Raw genomic sequence first — 12,253 nt, 5'->3', positions numbered from 1 at the left:
GAAAGCGCATTCCCATTTCCATAGCCACTTTCAGCCACTCACGGAGGCACTAAGGTCCTTCTTCTTATCGCTCCTATCATCCCACCCATCTTTGTTCCAGGACCGAGGCAGCGGATGCAATCTCCGGTGAGTACTGATGCTTTTTGTGTTATCTTTACACTTCTTTTTGTCAAGAGATTCTGGCTACAGACCTCCACCCAGAGGACTCTACCCAACAGACCTCCACCTACAACAACATGTCCTTCACCAGCTTTCACTTGTTTACCTTATAAACAACTTTAATACACTTTCTATCAGCAATTGCTTTACTTCATTGTTGTTCATTAAATTTCCTTTCAAATTGTTAAGAGTGTAGTACTATTTAATCACCAATAAGCCTTGTGTCCATTAGTTCACTTTGGAGCAGATTGTATGGGCCTCCACAGACTAAAGTGTTGCCCCGTATTGCCCTGTTTGAGGGGTCTGAATTAGGTCCGAGCGGGGTCAGGGGTTGGCACAGTACGGCTCCAATGGGTGGTTTAAACGATAAGACATATGATTGGACAAGAGAGAATGTAGAGTCAGATATAAATCAAAACGCAACAATAAATTCTTACCAACACTTCCAGTTATGGCAAGTTGTTTCCTGATTATCGATGCACAGCACTCGCGCATAAAAGATCAAACATTTTCCAGTGCATAAAAGACATCTAACATGAGCCACACCCAATGCATTACATTATTGATTAACAATAAAATAACTGATGGTCTTTTTGAGGAAGCTGAACACAAAAATTCCAACGTCACACCACTGACGTGCACTCATACTGTGCACTGCCCTTTTAATTACTTGCCCTATTAATTTTATGGCTTTTAACAATCACATTTTTAGGGTTGAATAATGGCACCACTTTCTGAAGCTGTTATGAAAAATGTATTTCACTCTGATTAATTTGCACTGATGGACAAATTATTGGACTTTTTTTTCCATGTGTGGATCAGTTTTAAACTATAGGCATTTTAGAACATTTATGAGAACAGAAGACATTGATACTTTGCAGCTGATGTTGTCAACATTCCCTGGGGGATGACGCTAACTAGAGGCACTGCACTTTCTGAAGTTCTGTTACTCAAGTTTGACTTTAATTTAGACTTTATTTATCCCCGTTTGACCCCGCAGAACTGAACTAGTGGGAACTACAAGCTGAGAACTACAAGTGAGCTCATTTGTGCTGTTAAAGTCTCTCAAATAACATTACAGTCACAAGTTAGTGGGCATTAGCCAACTGTTTTTCAGGTAGTCACATTCAACATTTTTGTTGAAAATCACCTAAACCAGACCATGAACACTTGTAATGATCACAATTAATTAATTTCATTTCATTCTTGAGTTTTCAGATGATCTGAAATCTTTTTGAATGTTTACAAATGTTTGCATTATGTCACCATGTTAACTGTTGAACTTTCCGCCACAGACATGCATGCATTACATTCCCAGCGTGACGTCACTGCAAAGTATCGATTGTCATATATTTAAAGATGATTTGGAGGTTTTAAAGTTTTCTATTTAAGCTTCACTTTAGGAACACCCCAAACATGTAGATTTACTTAAAACAACACAAGAGCTGTTTAATACTCATATGAGGTGAAAGTAGCCGCTGTCACTGTCCCGCTCACAATATTACATGAGGTGAGTGCTCCCCTTTGTGGCTAAACCTTGGTAATGCAGTGAGACATTTTTATCTGAAACTGAAAGACTTACATTGCTATTTTATTTTTAATGTGATATTTACACTGAAGAAATAGTGCAAGAAAAAAGTCCAATACTATGTTCTTTATTTCAACAAACACCAGTGTAAACCAACGTCATCTCAATCATAAACTTGTATGTAATTTCTGCTATGTCTGGAAATGAAATGAGATTAGAAAAAAGGATTTTTATTACATAGTTTTGGTTCAGATTTGAAAACAAACTGGCAAACAACATAAAAAACAAACAAAAAATAAAGACGTTTTAGGTTTTGTTTCTGTGAAAAATGTAGAGCAAATGAAAGTGAAACTTAAAGTAGGCACCAGACACAGCAGATTATAAAAGGCGGGACACATCTTGTTGCACAATTAGCTTTTTGTATGGCACATCAGGTAAATGTCTTTGCGAGCACTGCAGAAAACAGCTACAGACATGTGTTTTTTACACATATGTTACTGATTCATCTAACTGAAGGTGAGTGGAAATATATATTCTCTCCACATATGCAAAATATAAATGTATTATTTCTGTATATTGTACAATTATTCAATTGACAGAATTCCCATATAGTGTTTTGTTTGTTTTTCTGCTAGAGTTAATTCCATAAATTTAAGGGATCATTTGCATTATGGCTCAGAATTGTTGTGATCCCTTGGAAGCGAAGGATGAGGTACAAGGCATTTTTTTTAACCAAATCTGTAATAACTTAACTTCGGAAAGGTGATTTATTTTTTATTTTATACAGGAGTTTTTTGATGCAACAGACACATTCCAAATGGATCAATGTGAGAAACTGAACTTTGATTTGAACTTTGAAACTGGATGTCTGTTTAACTAATGGTGTGTCCTCTCATGTTACAGTGACCATGACAGACTCTGACACTGCCACAGTTGTCATGGAGTCAGAGGATTCTTCAGACACATTTAACCTTGAGTATGAACCAGGTAAATATGAATGCAATGCAAAGTTGACATGCGTTAATGATTCAGCGTAACCTATTATGTTACACCTTTAGGGCACCTTAACAGCATTTTGGCATTGCTGTTAGTTATCAAATTATGCTAAAATGCAAAATAACATGTAAATAACACTTTTCACAGAGGCCAAAAAAATAAAAAACCATGTAATTCTCTATTGTGTAGAGTATCTGACCAATGCAATTTATTTTTTAATTCATGTAGTAATATCTGTGCTAGTAATTACATATATTAAATTTCTTTATTTGACCCTGGGTCATGTGCTGTGCCAGTATTCAGAGTTCGTACTTGTCTGGTGTGGTGGTTGAGTAACTGCCTGTGAAACAGTAGGTCACAAATCTAAGGTGATTCATATCTAGAAAAAAGGTATTTGTTTATCAAATTAGGCTTTCGCTCACCTGCCCTTCCCTCACCTGTATCTGCTCTCACCTCACCTGCCCTTCCCTCACCTGTATCTACTCTCACCTCACCTGCCCCTCCCTCACCTGTATCTGCTCCTTCACCTGCCCCTCCCTCACCTGTATCTACTCTCACCTCACCTGCCCCTCCCTCACCTGTATCTGCTCCTTCACCTGCCCCTCCCTCACCTATGTCTGCTCTCACATACCTGCCCCTCCCTCACCTGTATCTACTCTCACCTCACCTGCCCCTCCCTCACCTGTATCTGCTCCTTCACCTGCCCCTCCCTCACCTATGTCTGCTCTCACTCACCTGCCCCTCCCTCACCTGTATCTACTCTCACCTCACCTGCCCCTCCCTCACCTGTATCTGCTCCTTCACCTGCCCCTCCCTCACCTATGTCTGCTCTCACTCACCTGCCCCTCCCTCACCTGTCGCACCCTCACCTACCCCTCCCTTCCTGTGTCTGCTCTCCTTCACCTAACCCTCCCTCACCTGCCCCTCCCTCACCTGTGTCTGCTCTCGCACCAAAAGTCTGTTTATTATCTGATTTGTGGACCTTTAGGATTATTAAAAAGGCAAATAATAAAATCTGATGAGAATAATCAGAGAGACTATGATTAGAAAGAAATCTGATTATGTTTATTATTATGTTTACAGGACATGCAATTTTAATATAATAGACTAACTCCATAAATCTGATAATAATAACATTTTGACTGCATGTAACAGCAATCAGTGACTGAACAGTGCATGTTGTTTTACAATACAGTAATAAAAGCATTTTATTAATTTATTTATTTAACATTACCATCACTTGCAGCACTATTACCCAGTACCATGCATCTCTTCTGTGATTTGAACCTGTGATTTACTGTTCTTCAGGCAACACTCCACTACCACACTGACCAGACAGTAAAATCACCTGGCACATTTCACAGGGAGGAGACTTGACTTTAAAATGGCCACACGTATGTGGAGTCCTCATTATCATACAGGAGGGGACAGGACACACCCTTCAAAATAAATTAGAACAGTGACTTGGATTTAAGATATATCAGCTGGATTAAACTGTGTCATTCCCCTAGCTTGTATGGTGCTCAGAATAATGTGTTTATTTATTCTTTTTTTCAGGACCATGGATTACATCCTACAATGTGACCTCAGACTCTGTAGCTCTGATTTGGGACCCTCCTCCTGTTGAAGTGTTGTACACTATTACCTGCTACAAAGGGGAAGAACTTGTTCAAGAGTTACAGACTGATGCTTCCACTCTGACTATTGGTGACCTGGATCCAGGAGAGGAATACAGCTTCTGTGTGTCGGCGCAAATCATTAATAGGCAATTCAAGAAATCTCCAGCTGCAACTGTGAAAACCAGTAAGATTTACTACTGAAAAAATGTGTGGACTTAGAGCTTGTTGTTATGTCAGGTGTCCGGGCTTGAGCTCTTTGTATAATTCTACACCATACATACAAAAAGTAATGCAAAAAACTGTGTCATTATTTATTTCCAGATACATGTTTGGAGAGCCTGCTGGAGGATACCTGGGCCTGGAGCAGCAGTACAAAGACAAGTTGACCCTGAGCACAATCCTACAGATTGATGAGAAAGAGCATTACAGAAACACCAGCCGGGTCTGTCAGAAATACAGCATGGAATATTCTGAAGAAATTAATGATGGTGAATGTAACAGCCAGAAATGTCAAAGGCCAAGTGTCACATAGCTGTGATGAGGCTTTGGAAGAGGCTGAGTTTAATATAGATGCTCTACTGGCCGGTCCAACCTCAGGTGCTATGTTAAACCCTCTAGACATCATCACTGCACTCTTCCTTTGCTCTGATGGATTTGTGCAGCAGGAACTCGCACTGAAAATGTCAATGTGTCAGTTTGCGGTGCCTCTGCTGCTTCCAAACCCTGACACCAAACAGTGCACAATGATGCTCTGGGCCCTGAGGGACATTGTGAAAAAATACAGACCTCAGTCACTGTTGGAATCTAAGGGTTTCATTGAAGAACACATTGTTCATTCTAAAATTCCAATGGTTTCCTTTGTGAGACTTGGAGAATGTTCTTTGTCTAAGTCAGAAGTTCTCAATAAAATTCTGAGCAATTCTCAGCAATATCATGACACATTTGTGCATCACAATATGGAGGGTGGGGACTGTCCGAGAAAGATTTCTGATGGAATAGTTGAAATAGCTTGGTACCTTCCATGTGGAAACAAGAACATTGACATTTTCAGTGAGCCTGTAACAGTAGCTAACCTCCGTGGAGACATTTCCTCCTCGATACCACAGTTCTCTTTTTTATGTGAGACGTCATGTGCAGTGTTTGTGTTTTGTGACAAACTGGATGTAGCCTGTAGCCTACTGACAAGTCAGATGAGCCGGGCAGATATGTTTCTGGTTAGTAACTCTCAAAGCAAAAACTTTGATCGAGGTTATCTGAGTAGAGTAGCTACAGATTTGAACTTGACGAACAACAATATAATGATAAAGACTCAATCAATAAATGATGCAGACTTTGTCACAAGACTTCAGGGGAAAATTAGGAGTGTTGTTGAGAAGGCAAAATCTAAAATGCCAATAGAGCGCATGGCAGATGTTGTGCGTGAGTTTGGAATAAAAGTCGATGAAGATTGTCCTGAGTGTCAGAAAGCCAAACAAAATGCAGATGCTATTACGTCTGAAATCCATGACACGCTTGAGTACAAAGAAACCCAGCTTCCTTTGCAAGGTCAGATCTGGAAGGAACTGACCTCTCTGGAGAAAGAAGAGTGTAGACTTAGAAATGCTGGCTCTGAAAACATTGACAATTATAAAACTTTGCTTCAGAATCAAAAATATATACTAAGAAAAAAACAAAACTCTTATGATATGTCAACACCCATGTCATGCTTTCATTAATGCAATATCAAGCTCTGGAATTGAAAGGTGCTTTTTTCTGAAATGGATGCGACTTAATCTTGATAACCTTTCTCGACAAAAGTTATCAGGCCTTCGAGAGAAGTACAAAGAGAAATCAAAAGAATCTAAGAACAGAGAGGTTATTCAAGATCTTGATCATCAACTTTCAGGCAGTTCTCTGGGGGTAGAGCATTTCTTTCGTGAAATGGGTCAGATATACGAAGCCTCAGTGTCTCTTCCTGCAGACCACCCTTCTCGTCTGCAATTGCAGCACTTAACCAGGCTCTGTGCAGAACTGCTGCTGGAGGGACTCCCTCTGGAGCTGGTGGACGGAGATGCCTCCAACATCCCTCTCAGATGGGTGAGCGATGTTCTGTCTGAGCTCCATCAGTTGGTGTCGCACCAGAGTAAAATCTTAGTGATCACAGTTCTGGGAGTACAGAGCACAGGAAAGTCCACTCTCCTCAACACAATGTTTGGAGTGCAGTTTGCAGTGAGCAGTGGACGCTGCACTAGAGGAGCCTTTATGCTCCTCATAAGAGTCAGTGAAGAAGTAAAAGAAAGACTGAACTGTGACTTTTTAATGATCATTGACACTGAGGGTCTGAAGTCTCCAGAGCTCGCAAAACTGGACAATAGTTATGAACATGACAATGAGCTGGCAACCCTTGTTGTGGGGTTAAGTGACATCACTTTAATAAATATTGCAATGGAGAACTCCACTGAAATGAAGGACATCCTGCAGATAGTTGTTCATGCATTTCTCAGAATGAAAGAAGTTGGAAAAAAGTCCAAATGTCTGTTTGTTCATCAGAATGTGTCGGATATTTCAGCGCATGAGAAGAACCTTCGAGACAGGAAACTGCTTTTGGAACAGTTGGATGAGATGACACAGGCTGCAGCCAAAATGGAAAAGAAGGACAAGAACAAGTGTTTCACTGATGTGATGGAGTACAGCACAGAAACCGGAAACTGGTACATCCCAGGACTGTGGAATGGAACCCCTCCAATGGCTCCAGTCAATGCAGGATACAGTGAAGCTGTGTATGAACTCAAGAAAAACATCATCCAAATTCTGAGCAAAAGTGAATCATCTGCCAATGACATCCTGGAGTTTCAAGAGTGGATAAGAAGTCTCTGGACCGCTGTGAAGTATGAAAACTTCATCTTCAGCTTTAGAAACAGCTTGGTGGCTGATGCATACATGAGACTATGCACAGAATACAATAAATGGGAATGGAACTTCAGAAAAGACATGTACACATGGGTCACAAATGCTCAAACAATAATTTCAAATTATGGCAAAGTTGCTGTTGAAAATGATACAGGAAACATTGGAAAACTTCTGAGTGATTTGAAAAGTGATGCATGCACAGAACTGTCCAAAGGAGAAACTAAACTCCTTCAGAATCTCACACAGTACTTCAAACAGACAGATGGCCATGTGAATCTGGTGGAAAGGTATAAAGAAGAGTTTATGACTGGTGCAAAAGTTACTCGGAGGGAGCTGGAAAAGTCAATAATAAATCAGCTTATTGCAACTGTTGACATCCGACAAGGAATGAGGGAGTTGGAAAAAATCAAGGAGAACCATACACAAGAAATGGAAGAGAGGGTGCTTGAATTGATTCAGCGTTGCCGGAATAACAAAGCCAACATGACTGATACAGAGTTAGACAGGGAATTTGACAACATGTGGGCTGTAAGTGTTGAGAAATTAGCACGTTTCCGTCCAGAAACGATTGACGTTCAATCCAGAGTTTTTCACTGTCTACGGGCAGACGTTTCACCCAAAGGAAGTTATGCAAGTGAACTTCTAAATAAAACTAGTCTATATGAATATGGAGACCAACCCTTTGTGTACAACCCTAAAAAATTGTTTGAACGACTAAAACGCATATTTAGTGATGATCATGTAAAAGCTGTGCAGAGGTTGGCTGACAGTATCATAGATGCTTGCCAACAGTCAGTGAACACTCAAAAACAAAGAAAAACCAACTACCATGACAACTACATTGTAGAGATCCTACACATGATTGATGAGAAACTGCAACAGAATGAACAGCTCAAACTGGACAAAGAGTTTGACGTTTTATTGAAGATGCACATATGTGCCAGAGCAGCAAAAGACTTTGAAAAGATGCATGAAAACTTTCTACAAGAAAATGATCCTTACAGGTGTTTACAGGAAAACAAGGAAAAATTCCGTACTGATTTCAAAGATGTGTTTCACGAGCGAGACCAGTGCCAAAAGAAAGCAGAGGAGTTTACAGATCAGTTTTTGAGACCTGCTGTTGAAGACTTTGTCAATCGCTCCCTGGGTCCTGACATTATTGGTGAAATGTTGACATGTCAACAGTTCAGCACCAGAATGTTTTTCCAGTATTCAGTTCTGCTGGATTTGATCTCAGAGAACCAGTTTAAATTAATTTGGGCTTACATTGAACACTATGAGGCTTATGTGAAAGAGTGGATATATAACCAAATAATCTCACACTTTTCATCCCAGGCTTCAGCGAGTGAATTTGAGAACCTGCATCTCCAGGCATGTATCAACAGGATAAATGCTGCTGTCAAAAAGGCTAAAACTGAGAAGAACAAATCCTTGAAATGTTTTGTTGGGGAAATCTGTGCAGAACTAAGTGATAAGTTAGTTATTTCCCAAGATGCACTTGGAACCTTTATGATCCTAAACACTGCAGACCACGAGCAGTTTGCCCATTACCTTTTAAACTGTGTAAAACAAATGGAGAAAGATTGTCAACAGAAGTTCAAAAACACAGATATTGTTCTCAAACTTGAGAAGTGTTCTGTTAATGTTCAGCATGAGCTTTTTGTCAGAGTGATCGGATGTGGTAAACAGTGCCCATTTTGCAAAGCTCCATGTGAAGCAGGAGGAGCAGCCCACACAGAGCATTGGACATCACTTCATCAGTCACTGGGTTTGGGAACATGGAGATCTGAAGTGTCACAAAAACTTGTTTCAGACATATGCACCTCCCGTGTAAACTCTGACCATAGATTCAAACAATATGATGACAATGGTCAGAAGTATTATCACCCATACAAGAGATACCAAGAAATATTTCCAGACTGGAAGATTCCTCCTGATGATAGTCTGGAAGCATCGGACTATTGGAAATATGTCATGGCAAACTTCAATGAAGACTTTGCAAATGTATATCATGCCAAACCTGCAGACATTCCTCAAGCTTGGAAAAACATTACCAAGGATCAGGCTGAAAAAAGCCTCCAACAAGCCTTTAACATGAAGTAAGACAAACGATTCTAGTATTCTACTGAATACCATTATAGTCTATCAAGTTTAAATCAAGCTCACTCTTAAGTGAAACTTTCAACTTCAAATTTTATATGTTTATCATGCATCTTATTAATGCATATCAATGTTTACATGTAGTCTGTCAAATCAAACTACATGCCAGTTTGTTTTCTTATGTTAATTGTTGCCTACTGCTATTAGTTATAACCTCAAACATGACTCATAATGTAAATATATAATGTGCTCATCCAAAAAAAATGTAAAGGCACAGGAGCAAGTGTCTTTCAGTTCACTATAACTTGTTTGAAGATAGCATTTACCCTGTTGTCCTTAATGCAATGCTAGAAATCCAATGAACAGGATTGCACCTACGATCTTACAAAGATATGTTTTTAATCAAAAATGTTTAGAATTGTTGAACTTTTTCTGAGCCAAGCTATTTAGTTTGTGTAATGGGCTGGTTGTCTCTTATGTTTCACTTGTTTCTTAACATTTATGGCTTTTATTTCCAGAACACATATATTCTTTGTTTTGCTGGCAAACTTAAGACATTAAGAGATATTCATGTTCGAATTTGGACTGTCATGTTCTCCTGGGATTTGGATAAGATGTAAATTCTGTGGCTCTTGAACATGTAAACTGTGTCCAGACAACATGTTTTTCAGAAAAGTCAAGCTGTTGGTCACCAAAGTCTATGTATATGCCAATGAAAAATAAATAGATACACTACATAATCATTATCAAAAAAGACAATGCAGTTTATCAAGATTAAATATTTGGTTTATTCATTTAAATTTTCTTTTTTATTGTTTTGTTGGGTTTTAAAAATAATATGTAATGTTTCTGAGCAGTGTACTTTTGTTACCTGTATATGAAGCAACAACACATATAAACCTTTTATCTACTATGCACATGTAGGCCTAGAACTTGACCTTTGAAACATGCAATTGTGTGTGTGTGTGTTTCTTCTTATTAAAATATATTTTCTGTGTGTATTTCAGTGTGTGTCTCATTCACATAGTCTCCATAAGTTTTCAAATGATCACACTATTTTAGGGTAGGAGCAGGTGGTGCTGACAATTGAAGTTACTATAAACAGACCCCCCTCACTGACATGTGGATGCGGCACAGGCCTGCAGTGTGGATGAACTATAGGGACTGGCTTGGACTGACCAAAATGTGAATAAAATAAAATAGCTATGTTCTCTTGTGCAGCAGTTCCTAAACTGAGTTCATAAATGTCCTTTACTCACACTCCATCCTCCCCTCACTCATGAGCAAGACCCTGAGATACTTGAACTCCTCCACTTGAGGCAGGGACTCTCCACCCACCTGCAGAGGGCAAGCCACCTTTTTCCAGTCAAGAACTATGGCCTTGGATTTGGACAGACCAGTCAGCAGTGATGCGATAGCTGTATCGAACCATTGTGGTGAAAACCACAATTTAGGAATGTAGATTTACCAGTAAATCTACATTCCTACAGTCATGAGCTTTGAGTAATGACTGAAAGGACAAGATCGCGGATACACGCAGCCGAAATGAGTTTCCTCCTCAGGGAGGCAGGGCGCCGCCTTAGAGATAGGGTGAAGAGCTTAGTCACACAGGAGGAGCTCAGACTAGAGCTACTGCCCCACCACATCAGGAGGATCCAGCTGAGGTGGCTTGGACATCTGTTCCGGATGCCTCTTAGGCACCTTCTTCAGGAGGTGTTCTGGGCCCAGGACACGCTGGAGGGACTATGTCTCTCGGCTGGCCTGGGAACACCTCGGGGTCCCCCCAGAGAGCTGGAGGAAGTGTCCAGGGTGAAGGAAGTAAGTGATTCCCTGCTTAGACTGCTGCCCCCATGACCCAACCCTGGATAAGCTGAAGGAAATGGATGGATGTCCTTTACTACTTTTTACATGAACAATATATCTTTACTGTACATGTGAACATTATTTTACTAGTGATCATTCATTATTAAGAGCTTTTTAAACCCTATAGCCTACACACAACTTTTCATAATCTACAGTATATAGCATTCATGCATATGTGGGTGACATGCCTTGCTCAAAGACACAACAGCATTATGCACTTGTCAAAGACAGAGTTTTGGATTAGTGGAAGAAACTTTAGGTTTGTGGACTTTGTGTTTTAGTTTTGTTTTGTTGTTTTTTTTTAGTTTTTTTTTAATTGTATTTATACATTTTTTCCTAATTATCGTTCTTTCATATGATTTAAACAGTTCCAGACCAAGCCTATACTTTACCCAATAGTTTCCTGAGGAGAGATGGAGGGAGTAAATGGGCGGGGGATGTGGGGGGAGTCGAGAGGAGGAGTGCGCTACTTCACCATCCGTGCTACTGCAGTATGTTTGTGAACGCGGAGCCACTCGGGTCTACTACCACTACCACTACCGCCACTGCCGACGCTGGATGAGAGCGGATCCACCAACCAGGGCGATCCCTTCTCTCCTCCTCCTCTCTTTCTCCGCTCACCCCCCGGCGCACCGACGGCAACAAGCTCTCTCCTCCCGGCTCATCCTTTGGCTCGCTCCCGGTGCCAACTCGTACCCGCAAACACCTCAGCCACTCACGGAGGCGCTCGGGTCCTTTTTTCTTCTTCTTCTTATCGCTCCCATCTTCCTCCGATCTTTGTTTCAGGATTGGATTCGAGGCAGCGGATGCGAGCTACCCGGTGAGTATTTGCGCTTGTTTTTGTCCAGCGGTGCACACTTTGAGATCGTCAAGATAGAACCTAAATGGAAGTTGAATCTCAATAAATATCGCGTTGGCACGGGTCGTTTTGAAGCTTGCAGGAGCACTTCATCCTTATGTTTTTGTTCTGTGGGAGCGGGGCGTTGAGTGAGTCTAGTCCGTGGACACAAAGGCACTATAGCGCGGTGCCAGTTTGGAGACGGGGCGCAGCGTTTTCTTGGATAAAGTGCAGGCTATAGCTGTCTTAACGTGAATTAAT

General features: G+C 40.6%; 1 protein-coding gene across 1 annotated transcript; it reads left to right on the top strand.

Annotated features, from left to right (window-relative positions):
• The first annotated feature begins 1,724 nt into the window (after positions 1-1,724).
• On the top strand, positions 1,725-10,292 carry LOC110155736 (interferon-induced very large GTPase 1-like). Its single transcript, XM_055161954.1, is given in 9 exon segments — positions 1,725-2,203; positions 2,323-2,399; positions 2,475-2,514; positions 2,591-2,675; positions 4,248-4,486; positions 4,624-4,652; positions 4,655-4,717; positions 4,719-6,008; positions 6,010-10,292. Coding segments are annotated over 8 exon segments (5,073 nt in total). The 5' UTR covers positions 1,725-2,203; positions 2,323-2,357; the 3' UTR covers positions 9,295-10,292.
• Positions 10,293-12,253: the final 1,961 nt, after the last annotated feature.

The sequence above is a fragment of the Boleophthalmus pectinirostris genome, unplaced genomic scaffold, assembly GCF_026225935.1.
Source record: "Boleophthalmus pectinirostris isolate CB_2022bp ecotype Guang Dong unplaced genomic scaffold, ASM2622593v1 HiC_scaffold_4, whole genome shotgun sequence".
Lineage (NCBI taxonomy): Eukaryota > Metazoa > Chordata > Actinopteri > Gobiiformes > Gobiidae > Boleophthalmus > Boleophthalmus pectinirostris.
Note: the sequence above shows the minus strand (reverse complement) of the source record. Positions and strands in the feature narration are given on the sequence as shown.